This window comes from Pungitius pungitius, chromosome 17 (assembly GCF_949316345.1).
Source record: "Pungitius pungitius chromosome 17, fPunPun2.1, whole genome shotgun sequence".
Classification (NCBI taxonomy): Eukaryota; Metazoa; Chordata; class Actinopteri; order Perciformes; family Gasterosteidae; genus Pungitius; species Pungitius pungitius.
This window is the reverse complement of record NC_084916.1, coordinates 5,872,631-5,897,809: the sequence shown is the minus strand read 5'-3', so window position 1 is coordinate 5,897,809 and position 25,179 is coordinate 5,872,631. Positions and strand designations below refer to the sequence as shown.

Below are 25,179 nucleotides of genomic sequence, written 5' to 3'. Positions count from 1 at the left end.
GCTAGTGTGGAGTGAATGGACAGCAACATTAAAGCAACAATGGGGAAATGCTGTCCCCTCAATGCTAATGTAAACCCTGGTTGGATAAGGATTCAAAATTGGATATGAAGATTAAATCTGATGCATAGCTTCAGTGCTAAAACTGATAAAATAATTGCTGTCTGTGGTTCTGGGCTGTGGCAATAATTTTTAAAAAGAATAGCTTGCAGCAACATATGGGGAAAAAAAGAACTCAACTAGTTCATTTTTTGGAGCTGTGAACTTAGTTCAAATATTTTAAAGTTTAAACTATGAACTGAACTAGTTCATTTTAAAATTTGTGAACTGAACTTTGAACTAGTTCATGTAGAAAGTTAACTTTCCCAACACTGGTTATTACTACCCTTTTTATCATTTGTTTGACATATTTGGTCGAGAGGAGGGGTTAAGTAGAGCTACTACTGAGCTGAGCCATTGAGTTGCTTCTTGAACCTCTCTTCTTTTTTCAAGTCTGTCTATTTGCCCTGTACACGTCCTTGAGACAATTCACAAGATAAAGTCAGCAGAGGTCTGGGATTCCATGTTAAAGTGACTGAATCCAGGTATTGCATCTGGCTCTGAAGTTACCTGCATGTCCGTACCATCCTCAGGCTCCCCAGCCTCAGGCCTCCATGCAGCGCGGCCTGTCCAACTCGGCGCGAGGCGTCTTGTCCAACTTCGCCCAGGCCTCCCAGCTGTCCGTGGCCAGCAGCCTCATGGGAATGACCAGTGCCAAGCACTGTGGCAGCGGAGGAGGAGGCAGCGGCAGCAATAGAATGCAGCATGACAGCCGCCGCCAGATCTACAACATCCCAGGTGTGTGTGTGTGTATGTGTGTGTGTGTGTGTGTGTGTGTGAGTGTGTGTGTGCGTGTGCGTGCGTGCGTGCGCGCTTCAGGCTGAACTGGATGAATGTGACTCCTGGATTAAACGTATATTATTGAGCCGTGTTGGGGGGGGGGGTTCCCTCACATTGGCCCCTTGGCCGAGGAGGCAGCAGCTTTATTAACCAGACACCACTCGGGTTTCATTCTGTCACCCAGTGACTCTCAGAAGGAACCTACTTCTGTGACAGCTGATGTTAGATCAGTGTTTCATATGTTGCTCTCTGGGAGTCAGAGCCAACCTTTTGACCTTTTCCACACTGTTCTAAAGGAAAGCCCAGTGCAGTAAGAGCAGGGTTGTGTTTTTTAAATAATATTGTATATACTAATATTTTAACACATATCAACTATAATGGCGGTATCGTAAAGGGGCTCATGTCTGATCCAGTTGAGTTGGATACGTGTCCGTTGGACTATGGCCGTTATCTATTAGGCAGATATCATGTGAAGCTACATGTCTTTATGGCTCCAGCTGATTGGGCTTAATGGCATGTTGAGTGAGACCATTAGACCACAGATGATGATGCCTGATATTAATAATGTTAGCAAGCAGCACCGAGGGGTTTCCAGCCTTGTCTCTCAGGGTGCTGGTCACAGGCTGCAGATGAAGTAAGCTGTTGTTCTCTTTCCCACAGGGTTAAATATTGCCTATCTGAACCCAGCGGCAGTTGGAGCCCATAAGAGCTCCAGCTTAGCAGACCGGCAGAGAGAATACCTGTTGGACATGATCCCTCCTCGCTCCATATCGCAGTCCATCACCGGACAGAAATGAGCCCCGCCCAGCCTATCTGCCCCACTGAAGCCCCCAATCATGCCCTCCTACCCCATACTGAAGCACTCCCAGATCGACCCCCCCTCCAAACAAACCCCATCGCATGCAGTGCCTGTCCGTGTGCCTACCTTAAATCAACCCATGACAACCCACAGAGTCGCACAAAGACACTAAACTGTCATCTCAAATGTTCTTATTATAGTACAACGTTGTTTAACAATTATAATTCCCATTATTATTGCTGTTGGTAGCACTATTATTATACCCGCAACTACCATTTTTGCTTCAGTTATGATTAGTCATTACGCTTTGTTGTTTTCAACGTTCTTTTGTTTCCTTAACCTTGGGCAGTGTGTCTGAGTCATTATAGGGCCGCTTCAGGCCTTTTCTGCGCTCCATTACAAAGCTTAGATGGACTATTGCTAGTAACAGAAGATCAACGGGGCATTCTGGTTGCTATGCAACATAAAGCGTTGTTACTTGGAATCACAGCGTGGAAAGTTGTGATCAATTGAGAGCAGAGCATCCCCACCTGTATCCTCTGGTCCAAGACACCGACACGCCGCTTGGAGTCAGAGCAGCATCACCAATGCTGGGGAGACACGGTCGCCCGTCAAAGGTCCTCCTCCCTTCTTCATTTCAGACCTGCGCCTCCCTTTCAGGGGATCTGAACAGGTACCAGCGGGATGGAAGCCTAACTACACAATGTAGTTGCACTCATCAGGACGCCACACGGCAGCAAGGAGGGAGACGCGTCTCCACACCCACCCAGTATTCCCAAGGGGGGGGTGTCCACACAGAGAGAGGTGCAGATGTTCTGATCACTACCTGCACCGAAACCCCTCTGGTGATCCAGTATGCACAGACAGAACCCCTTTTACCCAGCAGCTCCTCTTGGCCTCACATATTCACGTATAAGTGAAAAGAACTCCAATCTGAAGGTAGAACTGCATTTTATGCACCGAACCACGGATGTGTACCTGAAACCAACAAGTCTGCCTTCCTTTTATTGTTATATTTGGGATTCTAATCTTCTGATTGTTGCCCCCCCCCTCCTCCTGCCCAACCTTTCTCTCTTTTTTATATGGGTAGTTTCTCTGTTGGTTTGTTTGTTTGTTTTTCGGCGTCTCTTATTGAAATGGTGGCATACCTGAGAGGTTTTAGCCCCAGAGACGATAATAATCATCACAGCTAAAAACAGAAACTGTTGAAATATCGGTCTGGATTATGTATAGAAACCTAGCATCAAAGGGCAAAGAAAAAGGATCGTGGATTATATGTTTCATGGGAGAGACATGGATTAATCATTGTGTGCAAGCTCTGCACATGCGTCGCCTCACAGAGGAGCACTTTGCATATTTCCAATTGGAAAAGGTTTTGTTTTTTTTAAAGCGGAAAAGAATGAATGTTACAAATGAGACTGGCTACGGTCTGGATGGCAGCTGAGGGCCGACCGGAGACTCACAGGTGTGGAGGGGGGACGTGCTGAGTCGTGTGGATTGCATCAAGGTGTGTTTTAAAGTAATGACGAAGGGTTTCTTTGCCAGTGCTGATGTTGGACCCCCCCCCCCCCCGGGGGTGTATATAAACACGTGTTCTGTCGGCCCCATTTTAGCAAAGTTCTTTCCTTTTCAGTGGCGTGCATTCAATCAGGGGCAACTGCAGCAACACAAGGCGGCCCTGTCCTCTTTGTAGATGACCTCATTATTTCAGTTCAGTGTCACATGTTGGCGGGTTGCATGCAGCCAGAGCGTGCACGCTCTTCACACCACAGTCTATCCATTACACTGTAAATATTATCACTCAGAGGCAGAAATGTTCCCCACAGCTTTATGTGACGTCAAGGAGACCACCATTCCCTCCAGCTCTGTGTCCACTCCCATTCCTGCTCCTCGTGGAGACAGAAGGACACTGGGCCTGCGATGGGTCTCGCACTTCATTCTGAAGCTGGCAAAGTCCTGTGTGTGATTTGGATCAACCAGTCCATGCATGACTGGTGTTAGGGTGACCCGTGTGGTAAGTCTGGTGTATGTCAGACCTCTTCCAGACAGGTGCATGTACACCTGTAGTTCAGGGTCTTCATTGACAGGAGGCCAGCCCTTTTGGATTCCTTCAGTTGTGTATTTGGTTCAATTCCACTTTGAACCCTCTACAACAATGTGCATACTTTTAGGACTAAATACCTGCTGACCAAGTGGTGTCCATCATCAGACGCTAGCATGCTAACATTCTAAACTGTGGTAGTGAGCGCAGGAAGTCCAGCCAGTCTGTCCTGTAGACGCTAGCAGTCCCCTCTCCTGAAGGGCTGAAAAGCTGCAATGTAATGCTCTGGTTTTCTCTTCATCCTCACAATTTGTAACATTTAACAGGAACCTTTTTTTTAATCCAACTAATTATCCCTTTACACTGTGGGCTCCAATAAGAAGCCTCATCTTCCCCACACAGCTTTGTCGCTTGAACTCTTCAGTTGTCTTTTTATGTGCGGTGACGTTCTCTTGTTGTTCTGCGAGTGCTTTAGAGGAAATCCTAACGGGGAAACCCCAGTGTCTGAGTTCATGAGAGGACTCCGCTGTGATTGGTCAAAGTCCCACCTGGCTACACGCCTTCGGTTGACAGCATCTAATGACACAGTCGGTCCTTGGAGGGATCCCTCATTGCACTGCACCCCTGTCCCTGTCCTTGTCCCTGTCCCTCTGCCTCTGCATTGCTCACGCTGGTGTTGTGATTGATCCGGCGGCCCGTCAGCCCAGTGGAGGTGAAGAGAAGAAACTACCTAGGATTAGAGTAGGAGAAGGAACGTTTACTCTTGGGAAAACCTCATTTTCTCCATTATATAAAAGACCTGAATCAATATTCCCTTTGGTGGAACAGTTGAAATTGGATGTACAGATATATTTTCATGAGTTTTTATTGTCTGGGATGAATTTTTACTGCCACTCCCGATATGATTTTAGCAATGTTTCTGTCACGCCTCTCCTTTTGCTGCCAGGCTGAAGTCTAAGGGGGAAACCCTGTATCTTGCTCCTCTGCAGGTGCATCCATCACTTTGTATTTGGACTGCAGAGTCTTTCTTGAAAGCTAAAAATTTAAATTTGAAGTCATTTTTTTCTGATGTCTCAATTGAGTTCTGTTTCTTTCTATTGCAGTTTAAAAAAGTAAACAAATGTACTGACTATGAAATAAATTACACGATATTTGCTAGGTTTGAAGTAATAATGACTTATTGTACATAAGCATTTTCTCCTCCCTTGTACTGAAAAAAAGAAATTAAATGGTTGTATATTGTGTAGAAAAGCAAACAAAAAGCCATGAATATTGTGAAGCTTGTCATTTCGTTTTGTGATCACTGTGTATTATTGTGTAACAATGTGCAAAATGTTTGGGATTCTTTTTTTCCTCTGCTTCTTGACGCGGGGACCAGCTGAGCGTTAGCAGGAAGGTGCTCATTGGTTCAGGCCGTCACATCACTTTGAATGTTCCACTGTATGCGTTGGATCACATGGACCCTGGTGAACTAGATGTCGGATTCAGGGTCAGACTGATGTACCAGTTTGTTGATAGTTTCTCTCTAAAGGAGGTAATCCACATGTGCTTGGCCTTTTGATTCCTCATTTGGCTCTCTATGATTTGGACTGAGGCATTTTGACAAATCCCGGGGTTTAAATGACATTTAGATTGTGGTGTCTCCTCATAGAGACATGTCCACCTGTTCAGTGACTGAGGACATCTGCTGTGAGCAGCAGGAATAAAAGATCCTGGACAAATCCAATCAAAGCTACATGATCCATAAGCCTGCTCACTAGTGGGGGCTAATGAGGACATGTTTTCTAATGAACTAATCCAATCAAAACCAGTGCATACGTGAAGAGATCAGTGGTTATTGATGGTGAAAGGTCTTAATCACTCGTTGCCCGTGCTCCCTTTTGTATACAAAGTTTTCCACTAGACTTCAGATACAAGCTGTTACATCAGTGGGATTTCGAGGATGTTTGACCCTGAGAAGAGCTGACCCTGAATCAGCGATCACTTTTCCTGCCGACAGCAGCATGTGGGTCCTCTGCTGTTGAATGCATCCCTCGCTAATACAGGGAAACCTTTCATTTCAAATCAGTTTTTATCCCATTTCCGTTGAGGTTTTGTATAATGTGACGATGCTGAAATAAACATCTGGGGGAGCAGAAACCAAGGAGGAAATTGACCACTAACCATCTGAAGTCTTTTTTTTTTTTGCTTACATCAATCCTGACCTTTTGCACATACTTGATATTTAACGGTCTTCAAAAAAGTAAAAGAAAACAATGCTCTTTGAATACTGCCAGTTGACGATTATGCATTGACTGAAAAAAAATAAGCTAATTTTGGAGGAAATAACTTTGTAATATTTATCTCTTGCAAGCTATGTTTAATAAAGGTTGAAACAATTTCCTTTCAAGTTTGACTTCCTTAACCTCTTTGTAACCATATAAAGCAACTTTTTCTGTCCCTTACTGTCCCTTACTTCAACTTTCTTAGATGTTAATGGAAAAGGAAATTCGTTCCATTATGACGAACCAGAACCAGAATGATTTTGTGCTTCGTCATGGTGCCGTTTCCCAACCACCATTCTGATGATTTAGCACCTGATTTATCACCTGATTTAGCACCGCCTGCATGTGCACCATGTATGAGACTTCGAGGTGTGCTCACAGAGCTTCAACAACATGGCCGAGAGCAGCCGGGTCACAAGTCTCCTAGTTACTATTTATCTCCAATATCTTAGTTGACTAATTGTGCAGCCATGGAAAACAAACTTTTAATCTCAGAATTTTGATTTACCTCTGTGATTGCCCCTAAAGTTTTTATCTAATATTTTAGTATACTGGGAGAAATGGGCTTACATACATGTTACCCTAAAAAAAAGTCATCATAGTGAGCGTTGAGTTCATTTTACCTTGTAACCATGGTGATGGGCTTCTAATCCTGTTTGGCTCCTACTTGAGCCACTAGATGTCAGTTACAGACCAAATTCCTCTTTACTTTTGAATACAGACCAAGGAAATAATAAACCCCCACCGCACAGATATGAAAAGGACTGATATGAATAAAAAGAATAGAATAGAAACATTGAAATGTTTCTCATACATCCCTAAGCCTCATTCAGGTTTTAGTTTGGCATCGGCCCCCATCGGACAGACATTAATTTGAATTAGATGTTTCTTCCAATGCCCAACACTGAAAAGGACACATCATTAATAATGGAGAGAGAGGACGTCTTGGTCTTGGCAGGAAAACCCCTGCAGGTCAAGTTTGGTCACATGGCTCAAAGACAAACACAAGTGTTAGCTGCGCTGTTAGCTAACCTGTAGCTCAGTGGGAGACTTGAAGAAACCAACGCAACCGAGCTAATGTGCCACAATCAGAGGTTTGTAAATGCCATTATCGCCTCAGCAACCCTCTGTTGATCCACACATACAGACAATGATATCATCTGGGCTGCAAAAGAGGGGACAACTCACTTCCTGTATGAAAAGTCAGCAAAAGCCAATGTCCTGCATTAGAGTTAGCTTACATGCAACCAGTCCTTTTAGCAAGCTATGCGCTTGTCCAAGAGTCTCCAGGGATCACGGTTCTCTCTGGGTCTTGTTCCTGCCTCCTGCCGTGGCCCTGCTGACAATAGTATTCGTAATATTAATCACATTACTATTACAGTCATCACAAACCAACATTACCGACTTTGTTTCTTTGTGCTTTCCCTCCCCACAGGTTCTGTGGATGAGTCTACATTTCGTCTAGAGTACTAGTAGTAAGACAACGAGAGACACTTTTCTCAGTATCTAAGACATCCCACACAGAGGGGGCAGTGTGCGGGGAGCAATTAGAGGTCAGGTGTCTCAAGACACTTAACCCCAACATTGCTCCTGTAGCTATGAATGTTAGTTACTGATGGGCAGGTGGCTCTCTGTATGGGAGCTCCTGTTATCAGTGAGTCAATGGTTGAATGAGAACATGAAGAGTTAAATTGCTTTGAGTGGTCAGAAGACGAGAAAAGCACAAGCACAGTCCATTCTCCATTTAAAGCATTAGTTTGGAAAAAGGTTACTCATTAAAGGATGAGTAACTACTAACTTACTAAGACAACTCTTCTATTATATATTAACGGAACTGGGAGTTACAAGATTACAATAAAGGTGTTGCCGTGGACAGCAGCAGGACTAAAATAAGCTTTATGCTGATTTTAAGCCTGGTGTCACTGATTCACATCCCAGAGAAACTAAGGATCGGCTTCCTCTCTCTGGCTCTACTTTGCATGTGTGTGAGACAGTTTGATGTGTATGGTCTTAGTAAGTCAGAGAGCAAGGGTTCATTTCTGTGTCAATTGACCGTCCTGCATATCTACAGCACACATGCCCCCCCCTCACTTCTTCCTTTGTAGTATGACATATGACACATATTGTGTCAGTTATAATGAGTCTTTGCAGTTGCAGCATGTTGGAGGAGGACGCTGCCACCACAGAACAATGTGGGGTGTTGGGCGTGGCCTGTACTGTGCGGGACGTGGAGTACTTTGTGTGTTTACCCACATGTCTGTCTCAAGGACACCCACACACAGCAGCTGGAAGACATTAAGAGAGGTGCATGCTAAACAATAATATATTTATATTTTGTCACAACAGATAATAGGGGACTCTTCTAGAGAAAAGCAAAAACAGGAGATAGTTTGAAGCAGAAGTAGTTGCTGTGTGATATAACTGTGTGTGACCTTCCACTTTTCAAGGAACACCAAATGTACACAACATCAACATGTAGCTGAGGCTGCAGCCGGCTCATCTCATCCTGTCCTGTCCCCCCCCCCCCCTAATGCTCACTGATCTCCACAATGTAGCTTGATTGTTTGAAACAGCAGAGCAAGAGTGCAAATAGATTAGGCCTGGCTTTGGATTCACAACATATTGATTGTTCACAGACGGAACAACAAGGAGATGGCTGCAGTGAGAGCCACAACATTTGCATACCGGGAAACATGTCACTTCAATAGAAAGTAAGTCAACGCACCAACCATAAGTTTATCTTTCTTTCTCTCACCAAGAAGAGTTACGGTTGTGGATGGATGAGAGATACAAAAGCCATTACATCTGCCTCTGTCAGATAGACCAGCCTTATTCGCCACAATCAAGGGGGGGTCACGGCATACCTCATTCAGCGTTATAGGGATTGTTGACCGTGTGTTTCACATTTTCATCACAATATGACTTCCCATGATTCTGAGCACCTGTATCACTGCTCATCCATGTTAACAGTTTTACAGGTCAGTCTTGACCAAGCAGACGACAAACTGAAAGTGCAAAACACTGCAGTTGCTCAAGTGGCCACTTGAAGCAGGCTCCAAAAGCATGTCTCCATGCATAATCTCAAAGACCAGCATTTTAAGAAGCCCAGATTTAGAGCAGAACAATGGTTTTCTGTGCTTATAGCTAATATGCTTCTCTGTGCGAGGTTAAATCTTTATTTCCCATATCAGGGTGGAGCTCTCCATCTGGCCCTTGTAAGGAAGAACAACAAATGATGGTAATCTATATGTGATAGTTTTGCAGGATTCATTTTTCAATTCATTTTATTTTGTATAGCCCAAAATCGCAAATTACAAGTTTGCCTCAGAGGGCTTTACAGTCTGTACACATGCAACATCCTCTGTCCCGAAACCCTCACATTGGCACAGGAAAAACTCCCCAAAATATGAAAAAACCCTTCAATGGGGGAAAAAAGGGAAGAAACCTTAGGGAGAACGTCAGAGGAGGGATCCCTCTCCCGGGATGGACAGACTGCAATGGATGTCATGTGTACAGAATCAACAATGATGATACAAGTAATTGCAAGTAGCAGAACAGGTGTACGGCAGGACCAGGGACAACCACCATCCACAGAGGCTTCTGTGGGGAGGGAGAGCAGAAAGATGTTGGTTTATGATGACAGTAATATGAATCATATTTAAAGTAATGATGATGGCAGCAGCAGGTGTCAGCAGAGCCATGCCAGGAGTCAGCACCGGGGTCCGCACGAAACTATGATCCACGGAGACCTGCCAGGCGAGAAAGCACAAAGAACTCCCAGAAAGAAGCTGAATTAGTGATGTACATTCATAAAACATGGATGATTGTGGAAGGAGAGAGTGAGAGTGTGAGAGTGAGAGAGGGGCTCGGTGTGTCCTAAGAAGTCCCCCGGCAGTCTAAGCCTAGAGCAGCTTAACTAAGGGCTGGTCCAGGCTAACCTGAGCCGGCCCTAACTATAAGCAATATCAAAGAGGAACGTTTTAAGCTTTATCTTAAATGAACTGACCGAGTCTGCCCCCCGGACTGAAAGTGGAAGCTGGTTCCACAAAAGAGGAGCTTGATAACTGAAGGCTCTGGCCCCCATCCTACTTTTTAAAACTCTAGGAACCACAAGTAGCCCAGCATCAACGGAGCGCAGATGCCTTGTAGGGCAATACGGTGTAACAAGCTCTTTAAGATAAGACGGTGCCTCACCAGCAAGTGCCTTGTAGATGAGGAGAAGTACCTTAAATTCTATTCTTGATTTAACAGGAAGCCAGTGCAGAGAAGTTAATACAGGAGTTATATGATCCCATTTCTTACTTCTTGTTAATACACGTGCTGCAGCATTCTGAATCAGCTGGAGAGGTTTAAGCGATTTACAAGTCTCTGCAGCAGGATACGGTGATCGATGGTGTCAAATGCAGCACTGAGGTCCAGCAATACAAGAAAAGAGACAAGTCCTTGGTCCGCGATGCAAGTAGAAGATCATTTGTAATTTTCACCACTGCCGTTTCTGTGCTATGATGCACTCAAAATCCTGACTGGAAATCCTCGAACAAAGCATTGTTTTGTAGAAAGTCACATAATTGATTTGTGACAGATTTCTCAAGGATCTTAGCGAGGAAGGGAAGATGGGTCTGTAGCTAGCCAACACCTCTAAAGCTAGAGTAGGTTTCTTAAGAAGAGGTTTAATTACAGCTACCTTGAAGGACTGTGGTACATGTCCTGTCAACAAAAACAGATTCATGATATCCAGTAGGGATGTGCTAATTAACGGAAAAACTTCCTTAAGCAGCTTAGTTGGAATCGGATCCAGGAGACAAGTGGAAGAGTTGGATTTCAAAATTGTAGAAGTCAGTTGATCAAGGTTGATGGAAGAGAAACCATTCAAGTAGGTATCAGGGCCCACGGCTGCGTCCAAGGTTCCTACATCCGAGGACGGGTCGGCTCCGGTTGGGGGCAGTAGACCATCAATTTTCTCTTTGATAGTCAGAATCTTATTATTGAAGAAGTTCATAAAGTCGTTACTACTGAGGTCCACAGGAATACACGGCTCGACAGCGCTGTGACTCTCTGTCAGTCTGGCTACAGTGCTGAAGAGAAACCTGGAGTTGTTTTTATTTTTCTCGATTAATGATGAGTAATAAGATGCTCTTGCGTTACGGAGAGCCTTCTTATATGTCTTAACGCTGTCTTGCCAAGTTAGCCTAGATCCTTCTGATTTGAGGATGTTGAGCCTGTTGAGCCTGTTGAACCTGTTGAGCCTGCTGCTCCAGCGACCCGACCCTGGATAAACCAGTAAATGGGTGGATGAATGGAGAGTCAGCTATAGAGTGATATACAGTATTTTGAAGTTACCAGGTCAGCGGGAGGCAGTGTTTAATGGTTGCTGGTGAGCAAAGTGAAAGTAAAGGCACATAGTTCCAGGATGTTGAGCAATGATTCTCAACTGGTGGGTGTCACGGACCCGTTTTCAATGGATGATTTTATTTTGAAGGGACTTTTTTAATGCAGTTGAGTGTCGTTTTTTTTGCCGGGTTCGTCCATGTTTTCAGCAGCGTGTGCCAGGTTGGGTCAAACCATCCTGATATGGGGGAGACATTGGGTTTTTAGGATAATTAAACATCCTGAATATACAATATAAAATTCAGCGTGTTTCATGTTTGCTCTTTGGTGTTAACAAGTGTGGGACACACAAGTTAACAAGAGTGACAAGGACTGTAACTACAATCTAATGTATTATGTTAGTATAACTCTGGGGCTACATAAACTATAATTGAAGAGCTCAGGCACTGGTCCTCCTGGCCTGGTGGAACTTGTTTTGCATTTGCTTTGCTGAAGGTGGAGCCTGTTCCTGTCTTCCTCTCCCTCTCTGCTCACAGGTCCTCACACATACAAACACGTGCACATGACTCACCCACGACTGTGGGATTTCAAAACAACATGTGTGTGATGCACGTTCCACCAAGGGGAAGCAGGGGAAAAAGCAGTGTGTGAGGGTGGAGAAGGAGAACAATTTACAATTGAAAACCAATGGTAATAACAATCTCCCCCTCGTGGTCTGAGTAGCTGAAAATTCACGCAATAGCCTCACAAATCAAATCTGAGTGGATTAGAAAAGAGTCTGGGCAGCAGTGATGGGGCTGGGTGATGCTACGCCAGGTGGCGGTTTCCCTTTGTCGACACAGCAGTGCGCTACGACACTATTGAGGAAGAAGAAATACCCCTTCATAGTGCCTCTGTGTATGCCTTCCTGTCATGTCTTTCCCAGGAGCCACTGACACAGCCGAAAAGTGATCAACAGACCTGTGGTACTCTGGTACAAACCCCCGGTGCTGCTGGGAGCTCAGGTCCTACTCGCCCTCCGCACTCATAATGTCCAGGCCCTTTCAGGACAAACAACCCTCCTTTGTGGTTTACAGTCTCCACTGCACAGTGAATTAAGCTCATCTGAAGCAGCCACCAAATACCGTATGACCAGACACTAGAATACTGTGGAAGAGGGTGTCGTCCAATGGACTGCCAAGGGGCGCTCAAAAGAAAAGAACACATTTGTGCACATCCTAGTTTTTAAATGTCAAGAAGGTTCTTCAATAAGCACAAATATGGTAACGAAGGAGGTAGAAGTTCTACACTGCTGGGAAACTTTGAAAAACACGAGACCAAAAATGAAAGCAAGCAGGTCTGTCCTTTCAGTTTGCACATGACGTGTTTAGGCCTGACATGAGGAACACGGCTATAAATGGTCACTGGCTCCGGGGGAAGGAGGCGTGGGGTTGTTTAATGTTAATATAAATATAAACATGGGAGTTTTCCATAGTCATATAACTGTTTATGAAGAAAATCATTTATGAATTAGGGCAAATCACAGAATATTTGAAGGTGTAAACATAGAAAAAATTAAAACATTTTAATACAAGAAAAAACCAAAGGAAAGATATTTTTTACCAAATAATAAAATAATAATGTAGCGTTGTTTTGCTCCAATAAAAAAGCATTCACCCGAGTAACGTAAAACCGGGGATCAGATTCCCCACCGTTATTCCTTCTTGGAAATCAGAGGGTGGACATGTGTCTGTCCCATGCACATGTCAGTCACTGACACTCCTCCCAACCCACCCCGGGGGGCCCAGACTTCCACACAATCACATTCTGTTATGTATATATATACACTCACCGGCCACTTTATTAGGTACACCTGTCCAACTGCTCGTTAACACTTAATTTCTAAGCAGCCAATCACATGGCAGCAACTCAGTGCATTTAGGCATGTAGACATTGTCAAGACAATCTCCTGCAGTTCAAACCGAGCATCAGTATGGGGAAGAAAGGTGATTTGAGTGACTTTGAACGTGGCATGATTGTTGGTGCCAGAAGGGCTGGTCTGAGTATTTCAGAAACTGCTAATCTACTGGGATTTTCACGCACAACCATCTCTAGGGTTTACAGAGAATGGTCCGAAAAAGAAAAAACATCCAGTGAGCGGCAGTTCTGTGGGCGGAAATGCCTTGTTGGTGCCAGAGGTCAGAGGAGAATGGCCAGACTGGTTCGAGCTGATAGAAGGGCAACAGTGACTCAAATAACCACCCGTTACAACCAAGGTGGGCATAAGAGCATCTCTGAACGCACAGTACGTCGAACTTTGAGGCAGATGGGCTACAGCAGCAGAAGACCACACCGGGTGCCACTCCTTTCAGCTAAGAACAGGAAACTGAGGCTACAATTTGCACAAGCTCATCGAAATTGGACAATAGAAGATTGGAAAAACGTTGCCTGGTCTGATGAGTCTCGATTTCTGCTGCGACATTCAGATGGTAGGGTCACAATTTGGCGTCTACAACATGAAAGCATGGATCCATCCTGCCTTGTATCAACGGTTCAGGCTGGTGGTGGTGGTGTCATGGTGTGGGGAATATTTTCTTGGCACTCTTTGGGCCCCTTGGTACCAATTGAGCATCGTTGCAACGCCACAGCCTACCTGAGTATTGTTGCTGACCATGTCCATCCCTTTATGACCACAATGTACCCAACTTCTGATGGCTACTTTCAGCAGGATAATGCGCCATGTCATAAAGCTGGAATCATCTCAGACTGGTTTCTTGAACATGACAATGAGTTCGCTGTACTCAAATGGTCTCCACAATCACCAGATCTCAATCCAATAGAGCATCTTTGGGATGTGGTGGAACGGGAGATTCGCATCATGGATGTGCAGCCGACAAATCTGCGGCAACTGTGTGATGCCATCATGTCAATATGGACCAAACTCCCTGAGGAATGCTTCCAGCACCTTGTTGAATCTATGCCACAAAGAATTGAGGCAGTTCTGAAGGCAAAAGGGGGTCCAACCCGTTACTAGCATGGGGTACCTAATAAAGTGGCCGGTGAGTGTATATATGAAATATCAATATTATTAAAAGAATATACGGAATATAGAAACCTTGCACTCCTACATTGTGGTTCTCCAAAACCAACCGACTGTGTCAAACAACAGAGACAAGATCCCTCACTGGTTCCCTCACTTGTACAAACAAGGCCAGAGAGCAGTAAAGACGTGTAAATAGATGTTTGCATTTGGGGTGAGTCTCTCCAACTCATCCCTCACACACACACACACACACACACACATACACACACACACACACACACTGGTTCTGTTTTAACAGAAAGGGAAGTAATATCCTCATTTTGTCTTGCAACCCTGTGTTGTAGAAGTACAATGTCATAACCCCATTTCAGAGCGTCTTTACAGCTGAGTGATAACAGCTTATGCCAAATGACCATAATGGGGTCGTTAATCCATTTAATTAATGAATCCATTTGGAATCAAAGCATGGAACAGGCCCAGCAGCACGGCGCCGGCTTTGAGGGTCTCAGCATGGACTAAACACAGAGCAATGTTAGCAGGGGTGAAGACAGCTTAGCAGCAGGTGTGCTGTATTAATCACTGCGGGGTTTAAGCACATCAAAATATGAACTTGTCTATTTGGATGTTAGGACCGTGGAGGGAACCTGGTTTTTCTATAACAAAAGAAAGAATGTGAATGCTGTGGCAGGGGCAAATAGCTTATTATTACATTAATGTTTAAGTTAAGCGAGTAGTTATTGTATCAGACGGTTTGTAATGTTAGGCTTTGTTAGAGTTATTTAGACCACTCTATGTTCATGAAACAAACGGCCATCCGATCATTTTGAATCCTTAGAACCTAATCAGTACATATATGCATATTATGTCCCGGGGGTTCATCTTCTGGGGAGCAAGGGAGCGCTAAGTAGACATCATGGCCTGTGAGGACCATGAATATCCACACTGACTTTCTGTGAAAAGGGACTTTTCCACAGTATGCATCCACCCGTACATCTTAACAATGTTTGGTCTATTGGTCCTGAGTGGGGGGAAATAAGGAGGAATATTTTTAAGTAATTCTAATGAAAAAAATACAAGGTGGTAGAGCTGCGTCCATTTTGTCTTGTTCAGGGCAGTGGGGGAACCTGGAACCATGACTTTAGTTTCCCACCAAAACCATGTCCTTTACACATTAAAAAGGCCTGTAGCCAAATCACAAAAGAACCATAAGACACATAATGCAAGTCTTTGTTGTTTTAAAAGTGACTAAATGGAGGAGGATCAAGTCATAAGCAGGGACCATTCAGGCTCTGAGGAGGTCAGCTATATAGTGACTAAGAGTGTGACGTGTTCTCTCACGTTGGACCTGGCAGTCAAGGGCTGAACCAGAAGGGATTATTTACTCATTAATGAGAAAACACGCTGGACATTTTTAAATTTCTTTAATAAAAAAAGAACCCATAGGGTTTTATACAAAAAAAGTACTTGTTATAAGTATGAATAATCCATTGCAAACATACTTTCACACTAATCAGTATTTAACAGTGATTTTCTTTGTGCCCTGAAGTAACAGAAGCTGGGGAGGCGCCCCCATTGGAGATCTCAGAGGTCGACGCTGTCTTTGACAGAAGATCCAACGCTTCTCCTCATAAAAGGTGCCTCCCACCACGTAGGAGCGTGTTCATTGTACGGAGGATGTTTGGCACAACCAAGCTGGGATCTGGATACGAGGTTGAGGTTCCAAATAGTTAGGAGGAATATAGCTACAGAAAATCCCCTTCAATCAAACTAACAATAACACGTGGAAGTCTGGCAGGCAGTGGAAGAGCAAAATGCGTCAATCAAAAGTGCAAAAATACAGGAATAACATACAATTTTATAAACACACAAGTACATAAGAAAATATGAATGCTGCATTAATTTGTATTAGCAGCCAAGGAAGATTATTCTACATGCTTTAATTCTCAAAGACAACAACGTTCCTGACAAATTGTGCCTGGACGTGTTACAAAGGACGGTAGATTCCTCGGGTGAACTCCCTTAAACACAGCGCTTGACAGGAATGTCAACGAGGGAAGGACACACTAGAAGAATGAAAGGAGACGTTGCAGCAGGCTGGGGGTTGACTTAAACAATGCTCTGCCCCCCCCCCCCCCCCCCCCCCCAAGGCAAAGTCATAAAGTGGCTGAGAAGGGAAGTGGGACCCTGATCGCTTTCAGCCTGTGGAAGGGACAGCGTACTCAGAAACGTAGCGTGCCGCAGCCCATGTGGTTTGGCCCCCAGGCCCCCCCCGGCCCAAAGGGTGCCAGGCAGAGGGTTTAGCATAGCTGATGAAAGCAGTGAAGACTGCTGACGGAGCAGACACAGTCCCGGCTCTACTTCTCCATCCAACACATCTCGTCTAGAGTTTGGATCTCCGGCTCCTTTTCAAGTGCTTAAGTTGAATAGTCCCTGAGAGCTAGACTAGGGTTCTCGAGTCCCTGCAGGACTTCAGCAGACCGGCAGCATGCGTGCGTTGCCGTGGTAGTCTTCCTCAGCCTGGAAAAAGATGAACTGGTTTTAGATCTCAGAGAATCACAGAGAATCCCATTTGCTCTTGGTGTGACAGAAAGGCTGATGGAGGTCCCTACCTCCGTGTATGCTGGGAGTGGTGGGAACTGGAAGGCCGGGGCGTTCATGAAGATGGGGCTTCCGTCCCCGTCGAAGTCGTCCAGGAGCGGCGTGAGGGGCTGATCCAGGCGGAAATCGCGGCTGACGTCGGAGTAGCTGGGGGGCTCTGAGGGCAGCCGCAGGGACACCCAGCTCTGGGAAGCGTTGCTGACCGACCCCTCCTGGCTGCTCACGCTGTTGCTGCGGCTGCCCAGACCGGAAGTACCGATGACCAGCGGCAGCTCCAGGATCAGCTTCTCACTCCCAGGGATGTGAATGTAAATCTAGCAAAAGGATCACATGATTTAACATTGACTTTTACTGGAGATGATTATCTGGCCAGATGCAGGAACTAAAAGCTCACCATGAGCGCATACTCCACACGGATGATGTTGCAGCCCAGCATAGACGGCTTAATCTTGGGCACCCTGATTGTCTTTCCCTGCCAGGCGTCACACATGCCGGAGATGATGTGGTTGCCGCGCACCGAGGACAGCTTCTGACGGAAGACCTTGGTGCGGCCATTGGCCTGGTAGGTGTGTTTGGCTATGATGGCGGCCTTGGGGACCACAATGCGAGAGCACGTGTTCTCAAACTTGGCGTTGATGCAGATGTCTTCGCCTTCACAAAAGCCACGCCGGTCGATTTTGGCATTCAGTGACACCTGGCCATCAGGGATGAACATACAGGTGACCTTCTTCTCCTTCATGCCACCTGTCGGAGACTGAGGAGACACGCAACCTTGAGACCCAACTCAAGTGGACACGCAGCACTTCATGGTAATGATGAATGAGCAGTGAACTCACCAGAAGGTCTGGGGTGTTGACATCCAGGGGCTCCTCCACCTCGAAGGCTTTCTTACACTGGAGCGTAGGCTGCTGGGGTCTCTCCAGCAGGGCCTTCACGTAGTACTGGACAAAGCCAAACTTCCCCTTGTATGACGACACCAGCTGCCTGAGAGACGAGAGGTAAAGTAAAGTACATGGCAAGGACACGCTGCCGTGTTGTACTACTGTGGAGGACAGGGAACGGCGTCCTACCCTTGCTGGGGCAGCTCAAATCCAAACAGGTACTCGTACTTGTTGCCGGGCCTCAACACGACTGATCCGTCGGAGTCTGGAGAGAGTAAATAGAGCACGTGATTACCAAGGTGGTCTAGAGACTGTGGCTGCACGACACCAGCAGCTGCGTGACTTCAAAACAACAGGTCGACTGCTTCTAAAAAGAGGGACCACGACACCAGCGTTGGTGGCTGGTTGTGGCCGTACCGGCGGGGTGGTCGTCCAGCAGCAGAACCTCCTCATAGCGGAGGTACTCGGCCTCCTGGCGGCACCGCTGCTTCCCTTTGGCGTACTCCACCTTGGCGCTGCCCAAACCCAGGATCCTCAGCGCGGACACCCGCGTCACCTCGTTCACTTCCACCTCCACCCGGCCGGACACCTTGTCCCCGCCGCAGTAGAACGTCTTGCTCGGGTCCGAAAATACGACTTGAAAGCATTTCATTCTCTTCGCCATAGCCACCATGACTACTGCTGCTGCTGCTGCTGCTGCTGCTGCTGCTGCGAGATATCCGACACGACGCGCCTGCTCCGTCCACTCTGCTGTAAACAAAGAGGACACCGCTGCTTTTAAGGGACCTGTCTCACTCGAGACACGAGCGGCCAGTATGAACAGTGTGGCTCAGCGCGTGCACACGGCTCTGATTGGTGGAAATGCTTTGTTTGTGTCGGCTCCAGCCAATGAGCGGCCGCAGCCGACGCGTGGACACCGCGTGTCTGCGAGAATCTAGAGCGTGCTCAGCAGATGTGTTCACAGGAAGTGGAAGGCCCACTCGGGGAGCAGAAGTTCGGTAGTAAACAGAGCTGCGAGCCGTTTTTATCACACACATACTGATACTGCAGTAGTATCAGCGACATACAAGAAGTACATCGCTCTCACAACACACCGCTGCCTTTATTAGACATTTCACTGGAAAGAGCATGATGCATTTATCAAATGATTTATTAAATGTAATGTTAACATAACATGATTATGTGGCCCAAACGTTGTCGCAGGTTTATTTGGCCACTCCTAATATCAATACAGTGGAAATCCGCACTTCTAAAGCACAATAACAGCTGGCATGATACGGTGTATCTAATCTGGGCCAGCCATGAGAAACCTGTCCACTCGGCAGAGGAGGGCGGGATTTGGGTTTAACCATTTGAATCATAAGTTTGCCTCACATCCCCAAAAAATAAATTAAGCAAATGCATGGATCAGCAAACCAGATACATATAGTTATACAGAAGACCAAGTATAAAACATGCGTATACATATACAGTACACAACAAAGTAGCAATAACATAAGGTGCTTGGTGTGTTTGTGTCTGCTGTCTCGAGGCTTTTCCTTGTTTTTTCTTATTTTGTTGTGTCCCAGACTTTTGGTCCTTAGTTGGTGGTGATACCCCCACCCAGTGAGCAAGGTGCAGCCAGATCTCTTTCACTCCTGGCTCAAGCTATGTGGCACTCTAGTGTTTCATACACATATCTTTAGTTTTGCAACGGGAGTATTTACTGACAGGCTGTTTCATCAGGAGGTATCATAGATGTGCAATTCTGTTATTTTTCCCACACTTGCATGTGAAGATTGAGAGATCGGTGCACCATGGGACCTAATTTATTCTGAGAAGTTGGTGTTCAACACAGCTTTCGACATCGTTCCTTCCACGGCTCCCTCTATCGCACCAATAACACTAATGCGTGTGTGGGTGAGACACTCAAGACGTGTACTTTCTAGTTTCAAAGTCATTTACTCTGTAATGTGTGCATGTGGTATCATGTGACCTGCACCGCCCAGTGTTGTTGCTGGGGGTTTGGTCTAGAAGCTGTTTTTGATGTGATGAGATCACATTGTTCCATTCTGTGAACCTTCACCTACTTATTTCACAGCATCAAACTTTTAAAATACTCAGTGTTGAGGATGAATTACCACTGCACTACTAAATAATGTCGTGAATGAGCAAACCTGGCAGAAGGTTTGTGTATTAAGTTAAGACTTCTTTGGAAATTCATTTGAACAATGTAGAATATCGTAAACAAACTGACAACCTGGCTCATAAATCTTATTATTAATAAATGCATTAAGTGTAATACCAGTGTACTGCTATGGTTTTGAAACTATGTAATTAAAGAAATGCATTATGGCACCGCCACGTCTATTGGCAGACAGTAAACATACGAACTTACATTGAACGCACCATCCAGTGTAATACCTCATTGCACCTCCATATATAGTAATAGACTCAAAATAACTAGGTACATGGAACGCACCAGGAGACGTCACATCGAGGGGCGTGGACACTGCCTTCCACACCTTTTTCCGATCAGTATACGTATATATCTGTATGCATCCTCTGTTGGAGATGTCTTAGACATAGAGACAGTAAAGTAGACTACTCTGTGGTCTGTGGACAGAAGGAACTGGGATATCAGATCATACTAATTTGGGGAACAAAAAGGAGCATGGCTAGCTTTGCATAACTTAGCATGCTAGCACCCTATCCATGGCTATCTTTGGGTAGCATGAAACAATATAGTTTCATGGGTAGTTTGAAACAATGTAGTTTCATGGGTAGTTTGAAACAATGTTAGTTCGGTGATATTGAGGCTTGGTCATGGCGGCTACAACGCTGCTACCCTCAGCTTTGACCCTAACGCAAATGAAGATATTGTTCATACCATGAATATCATGCTAGGCCCAAACAAACCAACAAACAAAGATAAGCTAATGTTACCCACCCATAATCACACTGCTCTAGCTCAGGGGTGTCAAACTCATTAAAGTCGGGTGCCACATGCCCACTTTGATCTCAAGCGGGCCAGACCGGGGGGGGGGGGGGTCCGCAGGTGGTCTGTCCGACAGGGAGACCACCGTTTGTGGTCGGAACACTTTTTGGCTCGCCACATTTCATTCAACTTTTCAATACAAGCCATGGAGATCAACCCCCCACCCGTAGGCCGGTTCCTGCCCCCTCTGGTTGTTTGACAGAATAATAATAATGAGCACTAGCGGTGACCAAACGGAACAGCACTACGCATGTGGGCGCAAAACGATTCGATACAAGACAACAAGCCTCTCGTCTGTCAGAAGCAGGGGAACCGTCGTTTCAGACATTCTTGATCATTACCTTACTCGGATGACTTGTACTGACTGGCCAGGGCTGAATTTAATCAAATTGTCCGTCAGTAAGCAAGTGCTGTTCGCAACTTAGAATTACCGAGGTTTTCTGTTAGCTCCTGCGGTTGATTGCGCGGTGACCTGATTTTTATTTATTTTTTGCAATGTGTTGGTGAACCACCGGATCCCCCTGATCCAATGAATGCCCTTACTTAGAGTGTGCCCCCCAGTGGACGTTAGGAATAGCAGCTACCTAAAAGTGACATTATTATTAAAATGTTCACATTTAGAAAAGTCACCCATTCGGCCCTAATGTTTGACACCCCTGATCTAGCTCCTTAGTGGGAGGGTTGTGGTGGCCCCTGGTCTCCTAGTCTGGAGATGGATGAGAAGTCCCCAAGAATGGTGGCTGACATCAGGCTTGGAGGGTAAAGTGCACTCGCTGGCTGGTTTGACACCGGACCCGCTGACTTAATACTTGGTAGTCACAAGCTGAGTCTCAAAGCCGCTAGGCTGCATCCTTGAGGATGCATTCATCGACCACACACTTCACTCCCGCTGCGGCCCAGCTGAGACTTGCCTGTCCCATTCAGTCGAGCTCCTCCGAAACCTCCAGGATATGAAGGACAAAAAAATGACTTAAGTATGAATAAATTAATTAATAAATTAAATAAACTATTAATTAATAAATTATTATTAATGTATTAAGTTGATACCTAAACAGAACATAAATCTATTTCTACATTTCCGTATTTATTTATATGTCATTTTTTATCCTCCGTACGAGGAGCAGATTTGGAGGACACATTGGATGTATCCTTTGGGCCCAGCATATCCCAGCATGCAGTGCGGCCTGCCGAGGATTAAATTTATTCAGGACGGAGGGGGTGATCAACAGCGTGGAAGAGTTCTTCTAAATATAACGTTAATAGAATTCACTCACATTTATATCTACAGATATAAATGTTATAATGTATAACATCACGCTAGACACTTTTACCAATCCCGAAACAATTTTACATAGGACAGATTCTTCACGGAAAGGGAATGTACCACATACCGGAAGTGACATGGAAGTGTTGAGCGCGGTGTTTTAGAGTTGTCGTTGTGGAGTTCATGGTGACAGTCTGAATATGGACTGCGGCCGAGGGATGTTTTGCCCCTTTTGTGGCAAACACATGAACAGCTTAACGCAGTTTTGAGTTACGTGTGGTCGGTGGTGAGTTTTTAAAGGATGCGGACCAGACGGAAACACCAGACATACTGCATCATGGCGTTCAGTATTTTAACGAGGGCCACTCGTACGCTGTAATCGTGGACATTGTCATGTCTACACGGTGTAAACATCAGCTTGAGGACTCTTGAAAGTAGACTGAACTAAGCCGGGTTGTACCGCAGAAAGGATTATTCCTTGCCAACGGCACGTAACGCCGTTGTTACGTGCCCTCTGGTTTTTGAACCTATTGTTTTGGCTACGCGTGCGTGTTCGTTTTGCCGACAGCGGCACACGTTGACCCTGGATGACCCATTATTGCAGCTCTGGGCTTGTGAGGTGGTAGTCTTTTTTTAAACTTACATAAACTTAACTCATGTGAGACCGGAATAAAAAAAAAAAAAAACTTTTCAAACGGTAAGTTTAAGTCTTAAAATCTTAGACGGCCTGCAATGCAGAGGGGCCGCAAAGGCTACACAGGGGTCCTTGTCCAGCAAGAACCAGTATAATGCCCACTAAAAGGAGGCATACGACACATGACCTTTACCTAACATGTTTGAAAATTGCAGTTTGGATTTAAAGTTGTGGTGTTAAGAATCGCTGCCGACGTGGCGTGGGGGGGGGGGGGGGGGGGGGGGAATACAATGCACCAAGCACTTTAAAACATTGTGGTGTTCATAGAGACCAAGACAGTTTTGTTTTATTTGCCTTTATTCATTTGTCAGGTTGCATAGAGCTCATTCCAAGTCCTGGCAGCAGTGAAGTCACTCAACCTGAAAATAGGCAACATGCAGTCCAGCTGTTAGGCTCTACTGTAGACATGTTCAACTCAGTAATAAAATAACACACGTTTACAGTACAAGGAGACTTGTTCCCAGCAGGTCATCTCAGCAGGATGCTGGAGAAGCCCAGTGGGATGGAGTTTGCTTTCTGGTCAATTCCACAGCAGATCAGGAATGGGGAGTCCCAAGAGCCTTGGTATATGACCAACCACTAAAGCACACAACTTTACTAAAAGAGGCTGCTTGTATTATTCATGCCGCGACTATAGGAAGCTCCCACTTATCTGATCTCAAACCCAGTGCAGATTCTGCAGTGATATCAAAGTTCATGCAGTGAACATGAGTAAAGTGTAAATACAGAGTTACTCTAAAGACATTTCAAACATAACCCTCCAGTTAAAGGCCTGTTTGGGATAGACCTGAGCTACACTGGTCAACACCACCCACCAACTACTTCACTCACTTCTGTAGTCAGCGCCCACTGGAGACCTGCAGGGAGGAGTAGTGTCGCTGCCACAGAAGCCTAGAGGAACCAAAGAGGCTTTGTTAGGAATGTGATCACTACATGCAGTTTGCTTAATAAGCTCAGTCAGACACAATCATAAAGAACACCTTGACCAAAGAAACCATGAACGCTCCTTTAAAGCCAGCATTACAATAGCAAGACAACTGTGCTGAGGTGCTGCATTAAAAGTAAACTGCTTTAGTGTCTCAACAACCATACCAGGACTCCAAACATGGGCTGCATGGAGACCAACGATGCCAGATGCTGAGTTGTTTTAGCACTGACTTTTGAACAAACCAGCTGAGGAACCAACTGGCTGCAGATACCACACAGTGCAGGGATCATATTCTGTTCGGTCATTAGACAACGTAAAGCACAAAAGAATTCTTACCAGACGTGTTCTTGAGACTCAGTCTGCCATCAGTGGGCACAGCTGGGAGACGTTAACCCTTGCTGGGGTCTCCCACCACCTGGGCGGGCAAAAAACAAGCACTGGTCAAATGCCTCAGTTAAATTCACTAGTTACAGATGACATTTAAAATCACCTTTACTAAAAGTTAACATCTTTCACACAGCCCTATCTCAGCAGTGTTTCCCCTACCATTATAACAGGTATATAAAATTTAATGGTAGGAGTAGTCTCAAGATTGTTATGAGGTTGTAAACCAATCATTAAATCACCAAAAGCAAAGAATCTCAAACATTTTTTCCCAACGAGCTCTGTGGGCCTGCGTGCATGTATCTGTATGCGCCCATCGGGGAAGAGAATTTTAGACTAAACAAAAAAATTCTTAAAGTTGGTTGGTGGGGGTAACTCCTGCAAACACATGTTCTGCAGTGATATCTCACAAAGCTCATGGCAGTGAACATGTGGGTAAAGCGAAACTGCAGCATTACTCTTTGAGGCATTTCCAACGACATGGCCCTACAGTTAAAGACCCGTCGGGATAGACCTCAGCTACACGGGTCAACACCACCACAACCATCATCCAACGGGTTCAACCAACCTTAAGTGTGTGAATGCCTGCTGCGGGACATGTATGCCAGTCTTTATGCAGCAGGAACCTGGAACAAATGGTCCATCAGACAAGTTTTAATTAATGCTCACGTACATAGAGATCTTTGTTGTGCAACCAAATTTCACAATAACTCTACAAAGACAACAAACTATTAAGTCACTGCTTAAATACAGACTAGTTGTGTCTCAACAACCATACCAGGACTCCACACATGGGCAGCATGGAGACCAACGATGCCAGATGCCGAGTTGTTTTAGCACTGACTTTTGAACAAACCAGCTGAGGAACCAACTGGCTGCAGATACCACACAGTGCAGGGATCATATTCTGGTCAGGTCGCAGCCATCATACATGTCAGTTGGTTGTGGCCAGTTGCAAAGACCACTCCTAATCGTTCTGGCAGGCTGGCATTATTGAAATAAGTGATAACATACATCCTTAGAACTTACATGACAGTGAATTGGTGCAGAAGACCAGTGCAGGGAGGAAACCTGTGGAAGGAAGGAGGAAGGTGACAATGTGTTCCAGAGGAACCCACACTCA

General features: G+C 45.4%; 2 protein-coding genes and 3 non-coding genes across 11 annotated transcripts in view; 1 reads left to right on the top strand and 4 right to left on the bottom strand.

Moving 5' to 3' along the window:
- Positions 1–6,098, top strand: part of gatad2b (GATA zinc finger domain containing 2B) — a 33,736-nt gene extending 27,638 nt beyond the window's left edge. For all 7 annotated transcript variants that reach the window (XM_037473399.2, XM_037473398.2, XM_037473397.2 and 4 more), the window contains 2 exons: positions 630–834; positions 1,537–6,098. In XM_037473399.2, coding sequence (XP_037329296.1) covers positions 630–834; positions 1,537–1,673 — 342 coding nt within the window. In that variant the 3' untranslated portion in view covers positions 1,674–6,098. The remainder of the gene's footprint in view (positions 1–629; positions 835–1,536) is intronic.
- Positions 6,099–16,459: 10,361 nt separating this feature from the next.
- txnipa (thioredoxin interacting protein a) lies at positions 16,460–18,599 on the bottom strand. The gene is made up of 6 exons (XM_037473469.2): positions 18,227–18,599; positions 17,999–18,074; positions 17,765–17,912; positions 17,323–17,682; positions 16,940–17,242; positions 16,460–16,847 (listed from the first exon to the last, which is right to left on the bottom strand). Exons 1-6 carry the CDS (start codon positions 18,480–18,482, stop codon positions 16,800–16,802), a joined length of 1,191 nt encoding a protein of 396 aa, XP_037329366.2. The 5' UTR covers positions 18,483–18,599; the 3' UTR covers positions 16,460–16,799.
- A 5,217-nt stretch (positions 18,600–23,816) lies between these two features.
- LOC119219773 (small nucleolar RNA SNORA8) lies at positions 23,817–23,954 on the bottom strand. The gene has a single exon (XR_005120532.1). It is a non-coding gene; the product is annotated as a small nucleolar RNA SNORA8 (small nucleolar RNA).
- A 488-nt stretch (positions 23,955–24,442) lies between these two features.
- Positions 24,443–24,576, bottom strand: LOC119219779 (small nucleolar RNA SNORA18). The gene has a single exon (XR_005120538.1). It is a non-coding gene; the product is annotated as a small nucleolar RNA SNORA18 (small nucleolar RNA).
- Positions 24,577–24,814: 238 nt separating this feature from the next.
- On the bottom strand, positions 24,815–24,952 carry LOC119219774 (small nucleolar RNA SNORA8). The gene has a single exon (XR_005120533.2). It is a non-coding gene; the product is annotated as a small nucleolar RNA SNORA8 (small nucleolar RNA).
- Positions 24,953–25,179: the final 227 nt, after the last annotated feature.

Coding starts and splice junctions, on each gene's coding strand:
- txnipa (XM_037473469.2), bottom strand. CDS start 18,482: ATGGTGGCTATGGCGAAGAGAATGAAATGCTTTCAAGTCGTATTTTCG. Junction 18,075..18,226: donor GCTGGACGACCACCCCGCCG/GTACGGCCACAA, acceptor TACTCTCTCCAG/ACTCCGACGGATCAGTCGTG. Junction 16,848..16,939: donor CACTCCCAGCATACACGGAG/GTAGGGACCTCC, acceptor ATCTTTTTCCAG/GCTGAGGAAGACTACCACGG.